This window comes from Hipposideros armiger, unplaced genomic scaffold (assembly GCF_001890085.2).
Source record: "Hipposideros armiger isolate ML-2016 unplaced genomic scaffold, ASM189008v1 scaffold_131, whole genome shotgun sequence".
In the NCBI taxonomy this organism is placed as follows: Eukaryota; Metazoa; Chordata; class Mammalia; order Chiroptera; family Hipposideridae; genus Hipposideros; species Hipposideros armiger.
In genome coordinates this window covers 2,987,915-3,011,590 of record NW_017731481.1, presented here as the reverse complement: position 1 = coordinate 3,011,590, position 23,676 = coordinate 2,987,915, and the positions used below count along the sequence as shown (strand labels likewise).

The window sequence follows — 23,676 nt, the reverse complement described above, 5'->3', positions numbered from 1 at the left end:
GTTATGGCAGGTGCTCCCCAGAGGTGTGTTTGGGCTGCAGACCTGCTAGCCCCTGGCCGTTGTTTGTTGAGACACCTCACTGTGTGCTTCCTGCCTCTCCTGCTCTGCCCCCACCTGACTTGTACTTGGCTGACTTAAGGGCTGCTTTTCCTTAGCCAGGTTGCAGCTTTGGAGATTGTCCTTTGCTTGGCTCTTTAAATATATCTTTGAGTTTGTGTGGTTTTGTTAGTTCATTTGTTAGCCCAAAAAGTTTAATTTTAAAAATTTAAATAAATTTATCTTATGCTTACCCTTCTATTTCTTTGCACCATTCTAGCTCACCACTTCACAGTGCTTTCATTGTCATCTGCTCATCTTTTTCTATACAGGCCACTGTGGTGAGTTTTCAAAGAGCATCACTAAAATGTTGGATACTGTTTATCCCAGGCAACTGTCCCCCTTGTAGTAATCTTAAGGCTAAAGTAGAAGGGGCTGAAAAACAAGAAGTATGGATTTAATTCAGTAATAGATCAGAAAATCACTTCAAAATGTGATTCTTAGAGACGGAAAGAATTATGGACCCCCTCTTCCAGGGTCTAGAGCTGTGTTGTCCAGTGTGGTAGCCACTGGCCATATGTGGCTGTTGAGCACATGACATGAGGCTAGTCTGGATTGAGATATGCTAGCAGTGTAAATTACCAGATTTCAAAGACTTGGTAGGAAGGAAATAATGTAAAATACCACATTAATAATTTTATATTCATTATATATTGACATGATAATATTGTGGGTATCTTGGGTAAAATAGAATACATTAAAATTGATTACACCTGTTCTTTTGGTGTTGTAATGGGACTACTAGAAAATGTATAATTACAGACGCAACTCACATTTGGACAGCACTACTCTATAAAAGTAGCATGAGCCAGCATTTATTGAGCTGACAGTATATCAGAGACTGAGTTCAGTGCTTAAATATGTTATCTCCTTAAATAATCACAGCCAACCTGAAGCTGAATTATTCTTCATACTTTACAGATGACGAAAGTGAGGCTGAGGGACATTAACTGACTGGACCAGGGCAACAGCCAGTAAGTGATAGAGCTGGAACGGACCCTGAGTCTGACTCTGCCAAAGCTGGAGTGCTAACAAATATGCTACATGCCGAGCTCGCCTAGAGCTTAACAACAGTTACTGTTGTTTGCAGGTGCCTTGCGCACATCTAAAACATATGCATGCACTGGGGCTCTGCCATGGAGCCTTTATTCTGTATGACTTTTTCTGGTAACACAAACAGAGCAGGCCTTTACTTAGTAAGAGAGCTGCCCAGCACTTGTTTCATTGGGTCTCCGTATTATCTTCCTGGGGCACCTCTTCTACCTCGTAGGGTTAAATACCGTATTTCCCCATGTGTAAGACGCACCCTTTTTCAAAAAATTTGGGATCTAAAAACTGGATGTGTCTTATACAGTGGTTGTAGATTTTTTTTACTTGCATTTCCCGCTTTTTTTCACGCTTGTTTTTGCGCTAATACGACCACTATACCATCTATACACCGTGACTCTCAAACCCATATTGTCAAGCCAGACCTCACCTGAGCTTCTGTCTCAGGGTCAGTTGCCTAATGAGCATCTCCACTCAGAAGACCTGTAAGCCCTGCAAGCTTGAGGCACCACCAGGCTCATCAGCATCACCCCAGTTCTTCCCACCACCCTTAGGCCTGACTCTGCCTCTCATTCTCTATCATGATCAGGGGCACTGCTCTCTCCCTAGTCACCGAGGCTAGAAACCTGGAAGCCACCCAGTTACTCCCTGACCTCACCACACCCCTAATCTCTGGACCCTGTAGATTTCACTTTATCTGCTCGATTCCATAGCGCTTCCTCCACCCACCATCCTGGTCTGTTAGTATGTGCATTGTATTTATGTTATTTCATTTAACCTTCACAAGAATCCAGCAAGGTAAACGTGTCCTCCTTAGTCTCACAAGTAAGAAACCAGACTGAGGGAAAGTAATTTGTGTGGGTCACTGGTGAAGTCAGGATTTGAAGTCAGGTCCAGGTCTACTCCAAACCTGTTTTGAGCCCCTGGTCCTGGCCTCCCTCTGTCCCCCTAACTCGGAGCTTGATCGTTTAACTGGGCGTGGAGTCTTACGTGCCAAGCAGCAGGGTGTGGCTAATAACAGCTGTGTTTCCCTTTTGCCTCCTGACACGTTCTCAATCTACCACCACCTCCTTCCCCAGGCTGTAGCACTGCACGGGTTCCTTAACATCCGCTCTGACCTTTTGTCTTTAAAATAAGCATAAACATTGATTAAAGTTCTGAAAGATGGACTTGAGCGTTAGTAGCTACAGGATTATTTCCCGGATTAACAAACCTAGCGAACAACAGGGAAAGCAACAGGGGTGAGTCATTTCAGGAAGTTCAGAGAGGACTCTCCTTGGTCTTCATTAAAGTGCACATGGGGCTGGATCTCCGTTTCTCCTGGCCCATCTGCTGTGTGAAGCCCTGCGGGGAATATTTGGGTGACCCCACACCCCGGCTTGTCCAGCTGAGTTCTGTTTAGGTTCGTTATCCTGGCATCCCTTTTTTGGGGGGAGGGAGGAGTCTCACCTTTTGCTCTCCGGAGTGTTTCAGTTTGGACAATACCGTATGAGGCTGCCCTAAACACATCACAGGTCTTGCAGTCATGCAGACCAGTTTTGAATTCTGGTTTTGATTTCACCGAGTTCTATGATCTTGGGCAAGTTATTTACCTCCCTAAACCTCAGTTTCCTCATGGTAAAATACGGTTATATTAGCCTCGGATGATACTCTCAATATTTAATGGAAAACATGTCACAGGCATCGATCAGAAGAGACACCACCAGGGCACCCGAGTCCCAGAGGCCCCTGCTGGCCAGGCATTCCTTTTAGTTTCTGGATCAAGGAGTGGGGTGTCCTAGAGGAAAGGCCAGAGTCGTGGGAGATACTTGGGATGTTGGGAGTTTAGAGAAATATATCAATATTTTAACAACCTGTGTTTATCAGCCCTGATGAATCCCCCATTGTGTTTAAATTTGTTAGGGGTCCCCGTGGTGTTGATGCTCTTCTGTCTTCTGTTAATTCCGTCCTTGGCCTTCTCTTTGTGGGGATAGGGTATACGGTAGTCCGTCCCCATCGCCCCCCCCATTCGTGGATTTGCTTTCTGAGATTTCAGTTATCTGCAGTCAACTGCAGCCAGGAAATATGAAATGGAAAATTACAGAAATAAACAATTCATAAGTTTTAAGTTGTGCACTGTTCTGAGTAGCATAATGAAATCTCCTGCAGTACTGCCTGAGACATGAATCACCCTTTTGTCCAGTGTCTCCATGCTATATATGCTCCCCACTTATGAGTCACTTAGTAGCCCTCCTGAGTATCAGATAGACTGTCTCAGTGTCACAATGCTTGTGTTCAAGTAATTTTTTTTTTTTACTTAATAATGGCCCCAAAGCCATTCACATAACTTTTATTACAGTATATCATTATCATTCTATTTTATATTAGTTATTGTTGTTAATCTCTTACTGTGCCTAATTTATAAATTAAATTGTATTATAGGTGGCGTGTGTATAGGAAAAAATAGTGTATATATAGGGTTCGGTACTATCCCCGGCTTCAGACATCCACTGGGGGTCTTGGAACAAATCCCCCATGGATGGAGGAGGGCTGCTCTATAGTTCTCCTCTCTCCCTATCACACCCTCGCCTGTTACTATGATTTTCCTTCTGAATTGGGTCCAGTCAGGTGGAGGCCAGGTGCTGACTCTCTGAAGCACAGTCTTAGCCCCAGGAGAGCCCTGGGAGTGGTGATGACCAGGGCACCTGAAGAGGTGATCCACACTGACACTCCCAGTCTCTCCCTCCTGCACCCCGGCGGGGCCTGCCACAAAGGGAAAAATCAGATACAATGAGATGTGATATGACTGGAATAAGCCTGGCCATTTCCTAGCCAATGAAATGTGTCACCCCACTTTAACTGATATTTTACAACATTGCCTAGTTAGAGGCTTTCTGTGAGGAAGGAGGTGTGGATGCGAGTCTCTGCACAGCGGTTCTTTGTGCTGGGGTATCAAGCAGGACTGACCCCACTGTTCTAGAAAAGTTGGTTTTAGAAGACATTCTCAAGAATCCCCAAGAGAGCAAACAGGAAGCGCACAGCAGTATCCAGACATGATTCAAGGACTGGGAGAAAAACCTATAATTAGATGTAAGTGCATGGAAAGGTCCCTCTCAGTGTCCTCTGATTAAAGAGTGTATGTCATTTTAAGGTGAAGTAGGCAAAATCCAGAATGGCTGGATAGCATTCAATAATGACAAGATGCAATGCCTGCGCCATTAGGATCCCTTAAGTTTATACCTTTACCTAAAGAAGTACTTTGGGGACAGAAATGTGGGTCTATGCATATCAGTTGTTAACTCTTAGTCGACTGGAGCCGTTCTCCACTCCTTGTCAACACTTTCTTCTTTACCTATTCTCTGTACATCTCTCTATCCATCATTCCTCTGGCCTGGCCTCGGGCACCCTTCCTCTCTCCCCTTCCCACAACCCAGGTGTAAAGCTGTCATGTCTCCCCTCTTTAAAGCAACCTTTCAACCATCTATGCTCCTGAGCTGCCCCTTCTGTCTCACAAGCCTGTGTGCCGTGCCTGAAGCATAGCAGATGCTCAGTAAATGTTTGGTGAACAAATGACTGATTCTTCCTTTCCTTCTTCATGACTAAACTTCTCTAGAGCACATACGTACAGCTTCCACCTCTTACCATCCTTTCTGTCCCACTTTTGTAACCTGTCCCCAACCTGTCTCCCCAAAATTACCCTCTCTGAGGTGGAGACTTTCGAAGATCTTGCTCAGTCTTCGTCAGCCCTCCCCCCTCATCTCAGCAGCGTGGAGCTCTGTTCTCTCCCTACTCCTCTCGTGGCTGCATGGCAGTGAGTTCTCCCCATCTCCTGCTACATTATTTAGTTATTTAGGAATCAGAATCATCTTTTTTTTTCCCTCTCTCTTTTGAATCAAGACTTTCTTTTTCCTCCCTTTTCTTCTTCCTCACGAATGGAGCACATGCTTTTCCAAGGCTCTCTTCTAGGCTTTGTTCTCTTTATGTCGGTGGCTTCAACGATGCCATCTATAGAGCAATCCCCAAATTCACCTGGTCAATCTCCACCTCACTTCAGAGCTCCAGTTCCATATTTCAGATATCTACTGAAACTCGCCATGTAGATTTCTAGTAAAATTAAAAATAATTAATTCTACATTTCCAAAACTGCTCATTACCTTACCCCTCAAACAAATGTATTTTCTTGATGTCACCGTTTCTGCTATCCTCCCAGTCAGTAAGTCTCAGAGTGTTGGCATCATCTTTGAGTCCTTCCTTGATTCAGCCACCTGGACCTTCCTGGCCTTTCCCTTATTCAGGCCCCAGTCTCTCCCCGTTCTCTCTACCACTCACTCACTAAACACCCGCCTCATACTACCCTGATCCACACTACATGCTGAAGTGCCCTACCACTTTCTAAATTACTTCTCTGATCCTGGCACCAAAAGCACAGCCAGCCATGGACTCTTCATTGGTCACTCAATCAAGGGCATGGAGCCAATACTTTCTGAGCATTTACCATGTGACAGACCTGTAAGGTCAGACTTAGTACCTCTGTTTTTATCAAAGAAGGAATTTGAACTCAGAGAAGTAAAATGACACATATATATAACATGTCACATAAAGAGTTGGTGGAAACATTGGAATTTTAATACCACTTTCCGGCTTTATGCATTTTAGATCCTTCAGCCATCTGTCTGGAGCTATGCATGTGGCCCTCTGCTCCCCTGCGTGATCCTCAGCCCGTGGCCAGGTGGCTTTTAAAACACTTTTCAGCTCTGGTTGAAAACCTGCTTTCCTAAAGCCTCCCATTGATCCCCTTCTCTGATCTTTGATCGTGCCATTTTGAGTCAGGCACCAAACCCATTCCTTCTCTCTGTCTGTCTAAAGTCCAAAACTCAACTCAAAGAATTTCTCTTCTTATTTCTTCTCTGTCCTTCCAAAACAATTTCTCCACCCTCTGAATCCTCACTGGACTTAAAGTCTAAGGTGGCTGTGAATTATGTCCCTTTGGCCCTCCAAACTGGTTAGTTCCTCTTCGTAAGCATTGCCATAGCACCCTTTAACACTCCCTCCCCAAGTGTATTACTTTTATGATTAATTAACTGTTCAATGTCTGCCTCCTCCAACTAGAATGTAAGTTCCCTGAGGGCAGGGACTGGTCTTCCTTGTTCATAAGCGTTTACATGCATCTGCCTCAGTGCCTGTCACATAGTAGGGACACAATACAATTCATTAAATAAGTAACCCGACGCCTCGTTGTTTCTCTCACAGACTCGAGGTGACTTGTGGGAGAATGGCCACATCTGTTTTATCCCTGTCTCCCCTGCAGCATCTAGCTCTGTCTGCATTGTGCTGAGTCAGGAACTCAGTAAGTTTTGAGAGAGACACACTACACAGAGGCCTTAATAGTTTTCCCTGTCTTGGCATGAAGCTGAGGGTGTCAGAGCTAACCCTCATTCTGCTACAACAACTTCCCCACCCTCCCCTGAGGTTTCAGGGCATTGTAGGGGGCCACTTGAAGCCTCTCCAATCTCTTTGCTTTGAGGCCCATTTAAGAGGTCTTGAAGGTGAGAAGTAGTCAGAACAGAGCCTATCATCAGTGTCACTGTGTCACAAGCCCATTTTTTGGCATCTGGGTAAATCTGACATTCTGTGTCTAATTCTCTTTCTGCTTCCCCATGACGTCTTCATCTTCACCATACTCTCACCACCCGCCTGGTTTTGTTTGTTTGTTTGTTTCCACCCACCCCGTTTTAAAAATTCAAGACTGTGGTCCTCTCCTTTGGCTTCTTTTCTACATTTAGTTTCTAAGCCTCCTCCTCTGTTCACAGGCAGCTCTGGATTTCTCTTCCCCACCCTCCAAAGCAGTGCCTTTTTCTGCTGCGTGCAGCCTGCTGGTCCTCCGGAAATGGTTTTTGCTGGGAGCATGTGCTGCACTGTATGGAGCAGAGCTGCTGGAACCCCTGGGTTCCCCACTTTGCCTCTCCTGGCACTCTGCCAGGCTCCTCTCAGGGCATCTTCCCCTGCTGTCCACAGTGTGGGTAGAGAGTTACTTAGGGGAGGATTGAGAGACGGACATAATAAAAAATATTATTAGCTGTCCTGAGAGAGTGCAATAAAGGGAGTTTTATGAGGTATGACAGCTTTCTAAAGTTAATGAGCCGTTTGGCATTTCCTCACACGGAGCCCGAGCTGGCCAGGGCCCATCCTCAGGAGGGCACACTCAGGATGGGTCTTCCCCTCCCTTCCCCTGTTTTCTCCACTTGCAAAACAGTATGAGGTCAGCTTCTTTCCAAATGATACAGTTGACTCCTTTTATGTTGAAGACTGTGATTCTATTCCCCGACCCCGAGTATCCTATTCATAACTGTATTATCCTGCAGAAAGTCTCCACTGCACTGCGAAGAGTGGAAAGCACCAAAATAAAGAACGAACTGACTTTGAGAAGTCTGCTTTTTTAACATGTCCTCAGGCAACTGTAAGAAGTAGGTCAAAAATACATGGGACAGAAGATGCTTTAATTGGAAACTTTCTTCTACTTAATGTAAGAAGACAAGGCACAATCCCCCTGTGGATTTCTAACCTATAAGCATGGCCTAACCTGTATTCCAGTCAGGTGCTCTTTTCACATACTCAGCACCACTGGCTGGTTTAGGGGGGCATCAGGGTCCAGAGATCTCGACTGGAACCAACTGTTTATAATAATAGCCCTGGGTAGGTCAGCGTTGGGGCCTTTCGATTTAGAGACCGCACCTCTTGGCCTTTCCCAGGTATGTTCCACCTTCCCTAGGTTTTAGGGAGCTTGACCTGTGTGGGAACTAGAATGTAATACCATCCCTGTGACCAGTTGTAAACAAGAGTTATTCAAGTAGCTTCACCAAGTATCACACTACCAGTAGTATTATCTTCTCACAAGCTGGTGTGAATCTGAGCAGTCATATAAGTAAACAATAGGAGGGTGATGATAGTAGTTAACCTCTCATGAACTCCTACTATGTGGCAGGCACTAGGTCAACCTCTTCCCTACAGCAGGCCTCTGTAGTAGATATTAGTATTCCAATTTTGCAGAGGAGGAAGTAGAAGCATAAAGAGATTAAATAATTTGTCCAAGCCACGCAGCTAGTAAGTGGCAGGGTTAGGGTTTAAACGAAAGCCAGTCAAACTCTAACATGCTTTTTTTTTATGCAGCAGTGAAGCCTATAAAGATAGTGGAAACACCAAACCCTGCAGCACTGTGTAATTCTGGCTTACAGGGGATGCCTGGACTTCAGAGGTTCTGGTATCTGATGGTAGCTCTGTTGGCCTAAAGTTTGATTCAAACAATACACGCTTTCTTCCCATCTCACCTTCTTCATTTATAAAATGAGCACGTTCAAAAACCATATTCATCGTTATTTTAAAACAAATGTTACTGTAGCCACCGCCCACTACCATCACTTCCATTGCTCCCTGGGAAGGCTGCTTGTTCCTGGGCAGGTAGGAAGTACTTTGCTTCGCCTAATTTTTTTTTTTTTTTCCTGAAGACCCTACATACTTTAATGATGGGAAACATAATAACCCTGGGCTAAAGATATTTGTTCAATCCGAATTTTGTTTTGCTTGCAGAAAACAGCAAATCTGTTCATTGGAAACTGGGAGCCGATAAGGAAGTCTGGGTCTGGGTGATGGGCGAACACCATCTAGACAAACCCTACGATGAGCTTTGTAATGAAATTGTGTCTGAGAGGGTACGGCTGAGAGCACAGAAGGCAGCAGAAGAGCTCAGGTAGGAGATCTGCCAACCAGTGAGAGACAATGCAAAGGTGCCTCTGGCTCCCAGTATCTGGTGAGAGAGTGGGGTGGGATTTCAGGGTCACAAAAGGAACTTAGATCTCTCTGGAAAGTTTCTTTAGACTCTTCGTGATTCCCTTCCTCCCACAAGGCTTCCATATCAGTGGTTTCCTTCCCTCGCTTGGCATTCCCATTTTGATCGGGATATGGTTTCCACAGGGATCAGGGGCTTTGCTAGAACCGTGCTAGAGTAATGCAGGCCGACACAGTGGAGCATCAGGGATATAAGCGAGAAATGCAGCGACTCTTCAAGCTTTAGGCCTCCAAAAAAGATAGCTTAGATGTGGACAGCAGAATAAGCAGGCCCTATAGGTGCTTACACCATGCTGGGCACTGGCAATTCAAAGATAAACAAGGAGCTTCCGGTCTCGGAGGAGAAACAGGCAGACACACAGCTACCTGCAGCCAATACAGGCTATGTATGTGCTCTAATCAAGTTGTAAACAGAGCCCTTACTGAGCCTGTAATTCTGATGCACAGAAGAGGTGAAACCTGAATTGAACTTTGAAAGATAAGTAGAGTTTTTCAGCTGCAGAAGGTCAGGACGGAAATTGCAGTCAGAGGGCATAATTAAAACCCTTGACTTGGATATGCATGGTTCTTTGGGGCATGATGAGTCCTCCTGAGCATTTGGGGTACATAACGGAAATAACAGGAGATGAGGGGCATGCTCTAAAGTGCCTCGAAGGCCCGATTTAGAGTTCGGACCTCATTCTGCGGAAAGAGAAGAAGCTTTAGAATAAAGAAGTGACATGACCAACCGGAGATAGAGGAAGGACACTTGGGCGGTAGCGGCGAGGCAGACAATGGGTCCCTTCAGCCCCCGGGGCGGCCTCTGGGAAGCCTGCTATCCCCTGAGTGTTGACAGCCCTATCTGAGCTGGTGAAATAGAAACAGACTCACGGACCTCGCTTTAGTTCCCAAGGGCTGGTGATGCTGCCCACCAACTCCTATAACTTTAGAACTAGAAATGGGCATTCAGAAATAATTATTTGCTGCTAATCATAGAAGGCATTATGCTCTAGTAGCTTAGCCTCTGAACCAGAAGTAGGACAGACCTGGGTTCAAATCCTGACTGTGCCACTATGTGGCCTTCAATTATATAATTATTATATAATATAGAATTATAAATTACATGTTATACATTATGTAATGTTATATATTATATAACATGCAATTATTATATATTATAACTATTATATATTATATATTATGATGATATATAATATATAATAATTATATAATTATTTGGAGCCTCTTATAGTAAAGTAAGGATAACAATGCCTTCCTTGTGGGATTGTTATGAATATTAAATTAATGTCTTTAAAATACCTAGCAAAGGGCTTGGCACATTATAAACACTCAGTAAAAGGTATCTATTACTGTTTTTCATATAATTTGAATGTAGACATCTGCTTTGAAAAAGCTATGTTGAAGAATGCTTTTGATCATTCTGCATTTGTTTCTCTTCAGCAAAACGAAGTCCGAAGAATTCACCAATAGCTTGACAACAAAATCGGGCTACTATGATGCGCAAACACCAGAAACCTGGGAGTCTCAGAACGTCTGTAAGAAAGCAGCAGAAGAGGAGAAGTCAGGTCCTGGCTCTAGGCCAGCACCAGCCATGAAAGAAGAGAACATTCCAGTGAGTCTTTTCTATCTGTACATGTGCAGAGTTTTATCACCGGGGGGAGATAAAGCCATTAGGGCCACTGAGGTGACTGTAGCTGAGTATCAGGATTTTTTTTTTTTTTTTTAGTTTTAGGTGTACAAACAATGCAATAGTTATCCTTTTCACCCGTCACAAAGTGACAACCCCCTCCCCCATCCACTATCCCCTGCCCCTGATATCATACTTATTTATTACAATTCCATTGACTCCATTCCCACACTATACTCCACCTCCCATGATTATGTCTGTATTAAATTATAGTTGACATATACTATTATTCAATGGCAGCTTCAGGTGGACAGTGCAGTGGTCAGGCCTCTGCACTGTCTATGAAGTGGTCTCCCTTACCAAGATCAGGATTTTAAACTGGTTTTTCTCAGAAAAAATCCCTCTCAAATTAAAAGCCCTGCTGTGCCTTTCATTTTGGGGGGATGGGGGACTTGGCTCACCTGCTACTTTCCAAAACAGGCAAATAAAACAAAACAGCCTTTTTTAGGGGACTGAAGGTGAGGAGAAAGAACTTTAGGAATAAAATGTTGCATTTGAAGACATTTTCAAGATTTATTTTCCCCTGTCACATGTCTTTTATAACAGGGGTCCCCAGCTTTTTCTGTGATGGTATAAACACTTGACACTGTGGGCCATATGGCCTCTTTCACAACCATGCACACGTGAATGGGCATGGCTGTGTGCCCGTAAAACTTGCTCCCCAAGACAGGCAGAAGAGGGTCAGGCTCGGCCCTCAGGCTATGGTTTGCAGACAGACCCCTGTCATGTGCTGGCCTATTTGTGATCTAAATTGTATTCAACTGAGTCTTCCCCTTTTTGTTGAGGACAAACATCAGTGCCTCTTTGGCTTCTTAGATTCTGCCCCTGGTTGTGTGGACAGCTATTTCCTCAACACGACAGGATTGTATACTCAGATCTGGTAGAAATCCTCTTATGTTTCAGATGGTTTGAAAAGCTCAAACATAATTTGCTGCTTGGATTATGGTTTGGAAGAATAATAATACGATATTATGAAGTAACTTCTTCTGCCAGGAATTTCATTACACTGAGAATTAACAGGGGATTTGCAGTTGTTTGACTTCTGTTTAGGTCCCCAGCTCTGTGACACTGGCTGTGTGTCCACTTGATATCTTTGAGACTGTCAGTGGGGGGTGCAGTTATCAGTCCTGCCTACTTCACGGGCTTATTATGTGGCAAAACATGCTGCTGAGTGTCTCATTTAATCCTCACAATGACATTATGACCTAGGGACTGTTTGTATTTGTCCATTTTACAGGTGAGGAAACTGAGGTTAGGTGTGGTTACTCCATCTGCCCAAGGTCTTATAGTTGATAAATGACTGAGCCAGGATTCAAACCTAGGTCTGCAGGACTTCTACATAGGTCACTCCTTAACTATTGTACTCAATTACCTTATCACATGAGGAAGGTGAAGAGGTTTTATAAAGAGCTATAAATATGAGACTTAAAATATTTAGGGGTACAAAATTCTAAAATTTGATTTACATCCCAGGGTCAGCCCTGGGTACTTTCCTCACGTCTGCAGTGAAGCACCCAGGCTACTTGAGGTGGTAGTGCTAGATATAAATTGACTTTATACATAGTAATAAAATACATGCAAATTGACTTAGAATTTGCAAAGCTTTTTCTCACAGAGTCATTTCATTTTACAATACTCCTATGAAGCAGACCATGTAAGTATTATTTCTTTTGTACAAATGAAGAAACTAATGCTCAAAGAGATTAAATGATTTACCCCCAAATCACAGAAAGCCCTCAATTTTTTTAGATATTCTTTAACTCCCACTCTCATCATAGCCTTGATGTATTTAAAACAGAATTCATCATCTTCCCCAGATCTGCTCCTTTAGACAAAAACTCTGGTGAGAAACCAAGGCTAGAGCTTTGGGAGTCATCCAGTATATGTTTCCAAAATGCAATCCAGGTTTGCACAGTAAAGATTCCCATGTGTCAGCCATAATTTATTCTAACTATAATAACTAGAAGGATATTATCATATCTTTAAAATTTCATTGTTTATACTAGGCCTGAAATTTATTATAAAAAGAAAAATTATCAAGCAGTTTTTACTGAGGTTAGTGACCATGATGCTTATCTGAATAATGATGGAAGGATTTAGAGAGCGATCAGTCTTCCAGAATTATAAACAATATCCAAGGAAAATCAGTTGTAGATTTACTAAAATAAAATGGTCTTGTTAGATTTGTAATAAATTTCCACATGACAGATCATCACCATAAAATGTGCCCCAGTGAAATTCAACCTAAATCTTGATCAGTGCTGTAGAAGCTCTTGTGTCAGAGTCAGTTACTTACAGGATGTAGTATGTCTAGTTAGTGACAACCCCTTACATTTGTACTGAGGCATAAGAGAAAACTGGACTTTAGCATTTGTATCAGCCAGTGACCCCCAGCAAGGTTTGGGGCAGTCGTCTGTAATCAGTTGCTGTAAATACTAAACCCTGTGTTCATTCAAGTCAGGTTTTCCCCTCAATGTAAAGTATATATTTTCAGAGCTTTCTGGATTTCAGAATTGTTAATAAGGGATTGTGAACCTATAGTAGCTTTTTGAGCGATGGCAATACAATGAGAGCAAGTATGGTAAAATGTAGTCAGAAGAAGTGGGTTTTCATTCTGACTCTGTCTCTGCATGATTTCGTTTTCCTTAGCTATAAAATGAGAGGCTTTTTTAAACAGTTTGTAGCCACAGAGCGTAAGTGCAGTTACCACCCATGCCTGCACCTATGCCAGATATCAGTAACCGATAGAGCACTCCTCCCTGCTCAGCCGGGACTTGCCGTCACATCCTTGTCCACAGACTGCCTCGGGCAGCCATACTGGGTCTGAGAAGTTAGCTGAAGAGACAGAATCTGTTTGCTGAGATGATTCCTCATAAGTTTCCTTCCAGCGCTGAACATTCGTAATCCTGAACAACAAACACTCACGCTTGCATGACCTAACATAAAATATTTTCTCATATCACTATGGTTGCTAAGTAGGGTTTCCATACTCTTTCAATGGATAAGCCACACCATTAGGTCTGGACTTTTCGTATTCAAGCAGAAGTTAGACAAGGGTATGAGGTCCAAGTCCAGTAGTATAAGGTGAGGTTAACCCAATCTTATTTCTGGAAATAAGGCACACATTATGTTTTCCTCAGTCAATTAATTGGCAGTCATATCCTGAGCTTTTCACCACAACCCTCCACCCCCAGACTCAAAACTGTATCTCTTGGCCCTCTGGGGACATAGCTAATCTCACGTATTAAAAATTAGAGCACTGTACCCTTCCCTTCATGGACTCCCAACACTAAATAGTCCAATTTATAGGTTTGCATTGTATTATTTTATACCAGTGTACCAGTGATTTATTTTATATCTTCATTAGCAGATAGCTTCACCCAAGGAGCCCTCTTCTAGAACAATAAATTTGCCCAAATTTTAAAAGGTGAAGAATTTTGGATTCACCCTTAGAGCCACAAGAAGCGAGTCTGAGTGTTTTGAGTTGTTTGACCCCTGATTTAGGATTTAGAAAATGTGGGATCCAGTCTCAGAGCATCTTTCCATGCACTCATGATAATCTTTACAAAATATTTTTTAAGAATATATTTATGTTCTTACAATTTTCATTTTAACAAAAAGATAGTCAAAAGTTAAGACTGCCCAATTAAGTACCAGATGCCTTGAAATCATAGTGCTGACAGAGTCGATGACCGCTAGTCTGGGAATGGAGCTTTCAGTCCTTAGAGCCAGCTCTTGAGGCGGTATCCTAGAAGGAATTTGTTCCCTCTATAAAACAGGGATTAAATTAGTAGCATTGTTTCTTTAGAAAGGAAGCTGAGACCATTTATAAATGTGAGGACTCTTGCCCAATATCATCAGGGGACAATAAGAGTTGTCCCCTGAATTCCTTCAATTATAAATGCTGTTCTTATCATGAGCCCAGCCTTGGTCCTCTTCAATTTTCAGATGAAGAGTTGGAAGCAAAGGGAGGCTGGGTGGTTTGTGAAAGCCGAGGAGGAGGCTGAAATAATATTAAGCTAGAGCTGAACGTATGGTTTCTATTCTGAAAAGCTGTTGCCCTCTACAAAATGCCTGCCCTGTCCTTATTTTTTGGCAGTGGTGATAGCACTTGGAAAACTCAGAAATGATGCTCTGCTTAATATTTAGTGAGAGCATTGTGGTTCTGCGTAGATCACAGTGTTACTGAGTAGATCTCAGCGTTACTGGGTGCTTGTCACTCAACTGGAGGTGATGGTATGTGTTGAGATTTAGCTGTCACTCAGCCAGGTTCTGAGACATGCAGGTTGGGAAGCAGATGCCATTTTCAGGCAAAGACAAGTCTGATGGGGAGTTAATAAGAGCCAGATAAAATGACAGGCGATGCACTGTGTGAGCAGAGTCCCCCAGCCTCCACCCCCACCCCAGGAGTTGGGATAAGAACATGGAGTACTCACGGCTGAATGGAGATCCTTAGGGACCCCCAGTGTGGACAGCCCTCTGAATGCAGCCAGTGTGCTTTCCCCCTGTCCTGCGAGAGAATTTGGGAGAGAACAGAATAGTTCTGAGTGTGGCTGGGAGAATGGCAGAGAATGTTAATTCAAAGATAAGCCCCTTTATGTTTCTCTGTTATATGTAATTTGTAGGCTGGGAACTCATTAATCAGAGGTCGCACTGTCCTTGCCCCAAAGGGGACCTTGAATAAAACTATATCTACTCACTTTTAGATTTTATCTCCAGAGAATTATTCATTATTTTTACAGAAATGGCCTTCAGAGCGGGCCAGACTACAAAATGCGAGATTTAAAAAAAATTAGAACACAAACATCTAGGATTCAAAGTGTTCCAAAAAAAATAATAAAGACCTTGAAGTTAGCAGTTTAAAAAGCCTTGACCAGGACGCTTCCCCTTCATATCATCTGTAACCAAATGGAGTTAGAATTGAGACCTGTTGCCTCTCCAGCCCTACTGTGTGCACACAGACACACACACACACACACACACACACCACAACACACACACACACACAAACACACACACACCTCACACTGCTGCAAGGCTTTGATACTAACTCATAAATCTGTCATTTCACCAAAACAGCTGATTACAAAAACTTGCCACTAAAATACACATTTTGATTGTAAATTTGACATTGAAACATGGTGGTTTTCAGTTATATTTTTAAGTGTTATTCTAATTCATAGAGTTATGTTTCCAATAGTAGATGGCAGTGAAGGAACAACCCATAAAATGATTTTCAGACACAATGAGAGACTTCCACTTAGGTTTTCCTTCTTCCCTACGTCCCTTCCAAACCAAAGTTAAACTTACAGTCTACTCAGAAACCAACTTCTCTAAAACCGGGTTTGGTTGTTTGCCTTTATAAGGGAGAGATTCAGAAACAAGATACAAAGATCAGACCATGTCTTTAAAAGAATAGAAAATAATACGCTGAATTTTTCTGGAGTTTTTGTTTGTTTGTTTGTTTTGGTTTTGACCCTTATTCATCTCCAGGTGTTCTTGCATAGCAACCAAAGTTTGGGGTTTTATGTGGTTTGGGCATTCTGTAAAGGATAACAAGCGGTATTTGAGCACAGTTCCTTCCTTAGGTTATTTAATCGGAAGTGAATACTAAAGCTTGATGAGTAGGCAGGGTGGAGAAGCCTGCACCCCACCCAGAGTAGATGCTCTGTGCCTGGGCTTGGTGGAACCATCCTGGGGTAGTCTGGCTCTTGTCTGCAGACAGCCATATTGCCAATCCCTGAAAAGGAGTTGGGTTCACACTTATAATAAGGAATCCCACTGTGAACAGGATAGGAATGTGTTCCTGAAATACAAGTTAGAGTTTGGAGGATTGAGTCAGATGTGAAGAAAAAAGGGATAATCCCAAACCAGTAACTGTTTCACTTGTGTATACTCCCTCCCAGTATGCACGCAGGAAGCATTTCAATATTATTTTTGTGATAGGTAAAACATTGGGTATACCAGGTAAAAACAAATGAAGAATTAATTGTGCTCATTTTATTAATTCAAGGGTAGAACCATAATCCGAGAGTCACACAATTATCCAAGCAGTTCTAATGTAACTAATAGAATTTCATGGTAGTTTGTAGAATGAAATTTTATGTACAATGGATTCATAAACCCTGGGCCTTAAAAGCCATTTAAACTGTTGTATTTAAAAACAGTACATTATATAAAAAGCTTAATGTAAAGTAAATTACAAAAGAGGAAAATATTTCTAGTCTTGAGAGTTGTACATTATGAAGTTTGTAGCACAACTTTATTTTGTATGCTTGCAAGTGATATTTGCAATAATTCACTTATCCAGCTTACTAGAAGTACTGTGCTGGGAAGAAAGATATGGAATCCTGACTTAGGAAATGTGGGGTCCTGTTGACCATTTAGAATCAGTCATTTCACCTCTCTGGGGTTCAGTTTCCTTATCTAAAAAGCTGGAGATTACAAGGTCCAAGATGGCAGAGTAGATAAATGCTGTGCTTGCTTCATCCCATGAACACATCAAAATTATGACTAAATTATAGAACAATAAAACTAGAAAACCATCTGAAGTCTAGCTAAACAGAAGTTTTATAATTAAGGATATAAAAAAGAAGCCACATCAAGACTTGTAGAAGGAGTGGAGATGCCAGACGGGATGGTCCCACACCCTGTATGCCGGTTGAAAATTGGGAGAGATATCTTGGCCACAGAGGTTCCCCAGGAAGGAGAGAGGGACCCCAGCCCATGACACCTGGCTCCCAGCCCAAAGGGCTGGTGCCAGGAAGAGGAGCTTCTACAACTTCTGTCTGTGAAAAAACAGTGGGGGTTCCAACCATTCAAGTGGGACGGAAGGCTGCTGGAAACCCAAACATCCTTTTAAAGGGCGTTCACAGACACTCACCCTGGGCTCCAGTGGAGGGATGGTAATTCTGGGGGTGCTGGAGACATATGGGGTGAGAGTGAGTGTGTAACTTCAGGGCGAGGACTAGAGAGACAGTCCCCATTTTCCTTGTGTGGGGCCTTTCTCCTGAGCAGCCAGCAGGCGGGCACCATCTTTCCTGTGTTGAGCCCGCCCCCACAGGCCAAATCTGAATCTGGCCTGGTTAGCTCTGCTCCTCCACCCTGCTAACTCATTAAGACCCTGCCTCACCCAACTTGTGTACAGCAGGAAGCTTTATCAGCCAGCAGGTGGCAGCAGGACTTGGAGAGTGCTGGCTTTTTTGGGAGCTACCCCAGACCCAGTACTGGTGGCAGCCGTTCTCAGTTCGCAGTGTGGCCTCTCCCACACACCTGCAGGTACAGCATAGGCAGCAACCAACCATGGATCACTTTAAGCTCCTACCAGGTACTCCCTGGCCAGTCACAGGCAGGGGCTGACCTGGGCCTACACTGGAGCCCCTCCCAAGAGGCTCCAGAACCAGTATACGTGGAAGTTGGCTTCAAACCATCACAGAGCACCACCCAATTAGCCCCACAAGCAGCACGCACAAATGGATATCTCTATAGGCACCAGAGTCCAATGGGGCAAATCCCACTCAGTGGGGTAAGCCCCCTCACAGTAGCCCATAAGTTGTGGGCATGGCCAAACCCCATAGCCAGTCAGCCATGCCAACAGCAATCAAGGCTCAACTATAACAGAAGGGCACACACAACCCACATAAGGGATTGCTCCTGGAGCACCTGGAGCAGGTGAGCAGGGAGACTGTGCCACTGGGCCCCGCAGGACACCTACCACATAAGGCTACCTGGCAAGACTGGGAGACATAGCAGCTCTACCTACTGCATAGAAACAAACAGTGAGGCAGCCAAATGAGGAAACAAAGAAATATATCATAAATGGAAGAACAGAAGAAAACTCCAGAAAAAGAACTAAACAAAATAGAGGCAAGCAATCTACCAGATACAGAGTTCAAAACATGGTTATAAGGATACTCAAGGAACTAAGTGAGATCTTCAACAAAGAGATAGCAAGCATAAAAAAAGGACACAGAAACCATAAAAAAAGAACCAGTCAGAAGTGAAGAATACAATAACTGAGATGAAGAATGCACTGGAAGGAATCACCAGCAGACTAGATGAAGCAGAGGGTCAAATCAGCGATTTGGAAGACAAGGTAGCAGAAAACACCCAATTGGAACAGCAAAAAAGAAAAAAGAATCCAAAAAAATGAGGAGAGTTTAAGAGACCTCTGGGACAATATCAAGTGTAACAACATTCATGTGATGGGGGTACCAGAAGGCTAAGAGAGAATGCAAGGGATAGAGAATCTATTTGAAGAAATAATGACTGAAAACTTTCCTAACCTGGTGAAAGAAATAGACATACAAGCCTAGGAAGCACAAAGAGTCCCAAAAAAGATGAACCCAAACAGGCCCACATCAAGATACATTATAATTAAAATGGCAAAGTTTAAAGGCAAAGAGAGAATCCTAAAAGCAGCAAGAGAAAAGCCATTAGTTAACCTACAAGGGAGCTCCAATAAGACCATCAGCTGATTTCTCAATAGAAACTTTGCATGCCAGAGGGATTGGCACAAGATATTCAAAGTGATAAAAAAGCAAAGACCTACAACCAAGATTACTCTACCCAGCAAGGCTATCATTTAGAATCAAAGGACAGATAAAGAGCTTCCCAGACAAGAAAAAGCTAGAGGAGTTCATCACCACCAAATCAGTATTACAAAGAACCTTAGAGGGACTTCTTTAAGATGGGGAGGGGGGAGATAAAAAATATGAATAATAAAATGGCAGTAACTACATATCGATCAACAATTACTTTCAATGTAAGTAGACTAAATGCTCCAATCAAAAACATAGGGTGGCTGAATGAATAAGAAAACAAAACCCTTATATATGTTCCCTACAAGAGACTCACTTCAGATTGAAAGACACACACCAACTGAAAATAAAGGATAGAAAAAGTTATTTCATGAAAATGGAAATGAAAAAAAAAAAACCACAAAAACCTGGGATAGCAATACTAACACCAGGCACAATAGACTTTAATACAAAGGCTATAACAAGAGACAAAGAAGGACCAAGTAATCCCACTTCATGGGATTTATCCAAAGAAACCAAAACATGCTACTTCGAGAGGCATGTGCATCCTTATGTTCCCTGCAGCATTGTTTACATTGGCCAAGATGCAGAGGCAGCCTGGGTGTCCATCAATGGATGAATAAAGAGGAGTTGGTACATATATACAATGGAATATTGCTCAGCCATGGAAGGGAATGGGTTCTCACCATCTGCAGCAGCATGGATGGAGCTGAAGGGTATTGTGCTGAGTGGAGTATGTCAGACAGTGAAAGACAGATACAATGTGATTTCACTTACATGTGGAATCTAAAGAACAAAATAAACAAACAAAACAGAAACAGACTTATAGATACAGAGAACATTCTGATGGTTGCAAGATGGAAGGGGTTGGGGAGGTGGGTGAAAAGGGGAAAGGTATTAAGAAGTACAAATTGGTTGTAACAAAGTAGTTATGGGGATGTAAAGCATAGGGAATATAGTCAATAATATTGTAATAACTATGGTGTCAGATGGGTACTAGATTATTGGGGTGATAGATGGGAGGGGGTTGGGGGCAGGGTAAAAAGGTGAAGGGATTAAGAAGTAGAAATTGGTAGTTACAAAATAGTCATGGGGATGTAAAGTACAGCATATGGAATATAGTCTATAATATGGTAATAACTATGTATAGTGCCAGGTGGGTACTAGACTAGTCAGGGGGATCACTTCTTAAATTATATAAATATCTAACCACTATGCTGTACACCTGAAATGAATATAAAATAATATTGAATGTCAACTTTAATTGATAAATTATAAAGGGGGGGAAAGGGGAAGGGGAGTGAGAGGTCCAAATTTCTAGGTATGAAACAAATAAGTCATGAGGATGTAATGTACAGCATAGGGAATATAGTCAGTAATGTTGTGATAGCTTGGTACAGTGTCAGACAGTTACTGGAATTATCATGGGTGATCACTTTTTTAGGTATATAAATGTTGAATAACTATTGTGTACACCTGAAACTAATATAACATTGTATGCTAACTATATTTTTAATAAAATTCTTTAAGAAATGGAGGTTGCAGTAGTTACATATCACTGGGTTGGATGTCAGAATCGAAATAATATACATAAAAGTATTCTGTAAAGTATTATGTATGATACAAACATTATTTTCTACCATTATTTATAGTTAGGTTCCTATTTTTCATTGTGTCAAGCCTTCCCAAATCAATCATGTTTTTAAGACTCCTTATCTATTCACTTAACAATCTTTTATTACTACTTTATATTTATACCTTATATTTAATAATTACTTTATTTCCCCTGTTCATCTTCTTTTTCTTTTTCATGGGTCATATGTCATGTATCTCTCTGTTGAGAATGTAAAAGCGGCCTTTGAAAGTCTTTCATATCTGAAATGCCTTGCCCTAACAGCCCTTACCAGTTCTGCATTATGGCTTTTTCTGGGGATATTAAGGCCCAGTTCTGCTGTTTGTACATTGTTTTGAGGGGCTGTAGGAAGAAGGTGTGATGAAAGTGGACAGATATTCATCTAATATGGCAGTTCTATGCTTTCATATTCTCAGAATAAACTCAGACACTAAAGACAATGTATTAAAGTTGTGCCTTAAAATTACACATTATATTCTAGTGGGCCATATTTTTAAGTCAGGGTATCCAGTAGTCCCTGTGCATACATTTTGCTACAAACAATTTTATAGAAACAGGGAAAAGAGTCCCTAAGGTACCCGTTGTCCTAATTCATGTTTCAGTAAAATCATTCCACAGGGATTGTGTACTGTATTTTCAGCAATAAAATTGATTGTCCCATTTTTCATTTTATTAGTCTAGTTGGCCTTAGGCAAATATCTCCACTCTCTCTATTTTTATTCTTTTTAACTTTATCAAAGCACAGTTTCATTATTGTAACTCTCCCATTGTTTTATAAAGGAAAAGCTAAATCCCAGTATATTCAAAACCTGAATATTATAGTCGTCATTGGGAAATTCCCCTTTTATTTATAATGACTGCAAATAGAAAGATCAGATTATTCCAATGACCCGGTTAGCAAAATGGGTGAGTTATCGGCCATCTACTACTTTCAGAGAATTGAATCTAGTCTATCTTGATTAGTATTAAAAGTAGACTGAATATCTTTTAATTAAAGAGAAAGTGTTTCATGAATTTATAATGTGTTCATTCATTCACCAAATATTTATTGAGCTTTTACTAAATGCCAGTCCCTGTTGTGTTTGTTGAGACTCCAGATATCAGTGAATTAAGCAGATGTGGTCTTTGCCCTCAGGGAGGTTATTATTCTATCAGTCTATTAAGGAACACCATGGATTTAAGAGGTGTAAGAACAGGATGAGTAAATAGCCTACTAGTTTGTTTTCAAAGACAAACTCTTGATTTTAGCTCATTAATTCATCATTTTCATTTTCACCATAAAAGTTGAGTGCTAAAAATGTTCTGTTTATTGGAACTTTCTGGTTTACTTGGAGTTAAAGTTGCTTGGCATTTGTTTGATTGCATAGCCCTACTTTTAAACAGAGTGAATATTAGCTTAGAAGCCAGAATAAACTGTTGTTCAAGCCAGTTTTAAAAGTGTATTTAGAATAATTCTCATGTGACACATAATCTCTGGGGCAAATATAATTTATAATCATGTAATACCAATGTTACTAGCAGCATCTTTTGGTAGCCCAATTGCTTATGTAGATTTGAATTGCCATGCTTTTAAGTTTAATGGTAATTAAAACAAAATATGTGTATGTGCAGAGGGTGCCAAAAAATGTATACACATTTTAAGAAAGGAAAAAATTGAATTAAACTTGTAATACTCGATATATACCAATAACAAAAGATGAATACAAGTCACTTTTGACTTCTGCAATTACAAGAGGTGCTCAAAGTGGTTACCATCAGCGTAATTTTAATACAGTTTTTTCCTTTCTTAAAATGTGTATACATTTTTTTGGCACCACGTGTGTGTGTGTGTGTGTGTGTATGTATATATGTGTGTATATATGTGTATATATGTATTTATATATGTATATATATGTATAAGTCCAAATACACTCACACACATATATATACTATCCTTCTGTCAGTGCGGGTGGACTCCACTCCCAGATCTAGTTGAATCTGCGCTGATTAGACAGGACTTGGTGTCCGCAGGAAGCCCACTAGTTTCTGATCTCATTAGCTTTCAAATTTTCCCTTTATTTTTTGGAGCTTTTGCATAAATATTACATGGCAGTTTTTATTTTATGTTTTTATTAAGCTGATTGGGGGTAACATTGGTTAATACCATTACATAAGTTTCAGGCATACAACTTTATAATCCATCTGTATACTCTATTGTTTGCTCACCAACCCCAAGCCTAGTCTCCTTTCATCATCATGTATTTGATCTCCTTTCCTTTCCTCATCCTCCCCCCACATCCTTCCCCTCCAGTAACCACCATTATTTTGTCTGTGTCTATGAGTTTTGTTTTTTGCTTGTTTTGTTTATTCTTTTGTTGCTTTTTGTTTTATAACTCACATATGAATGAAATCATATGGTTCTTCTCCCTTTCCCTCTGACTTATTTCACTTATAATAATACTCAAGATCCATCTATATTGTCACAAATGGCACTATTTCATCTTTTTTATGGCTGAGTAGTATTCCATTGTGTATTTAGTATATACCACAGCTTCTTTATAGATGTCCTTTATCCATCGAAGGACACTTAGGTTATTTCCATGTCTTGGCTATTGTGAATAATGCCTATGTTCATTGTAGCATTAGTCACAGTTTTTGTTTTTAAATAAAGCAAATATGAAGCAGATAAGATTGCTTGAACTCGCCCATAGAGTTTCAGCAGCTGCAGAAGTCTCTGTAATGTAGCAGATGGGAGGTGACTACAGTGGCTTGCATGCATGAGAGCAGAACTATATTCTCTTCAGGACACTCACAGAAAGAGCAAGCCACAGACATGGAGAGCACATGGTTTTCAGTCTCTGCTTTCCTATTAG

At 41.6% G+C, this 23,676-nt stretch overlaps 1 protein-coding gene across 4 annotated transcripts in view; it reads left to right on the top strand.

The window, feature by feature from the left end:
* SH2D4A (SH2 domain containing 4A) overlaps positions 1-23,676 on the top strand; it is a 60,092-nt gene that overhangs the window by 7,284 nt on the left and 29,132 nt on the right. For 3 of the 4 annotated variants that reach the window (XM_019649297.1, XM_019649296.1, XM_019649298.1), the window contains exons 3-4: positions 8,707-8,866; positions 10,405-10,576. In XM_019649297.1, the coding sequence (XP_019504842.1) occupies positions 8,707-8,866; positions 10,405-10,576 (332 nt within the window). Of the gene's footprint in view, positions 1-1,028; positions 1,071-8,706; positions 8,867-10,404; positions 10,577-23,676 lie in introns of those variants that run through there. The other variant, XM_019649299.1, reaches the window with a different exon arrangement.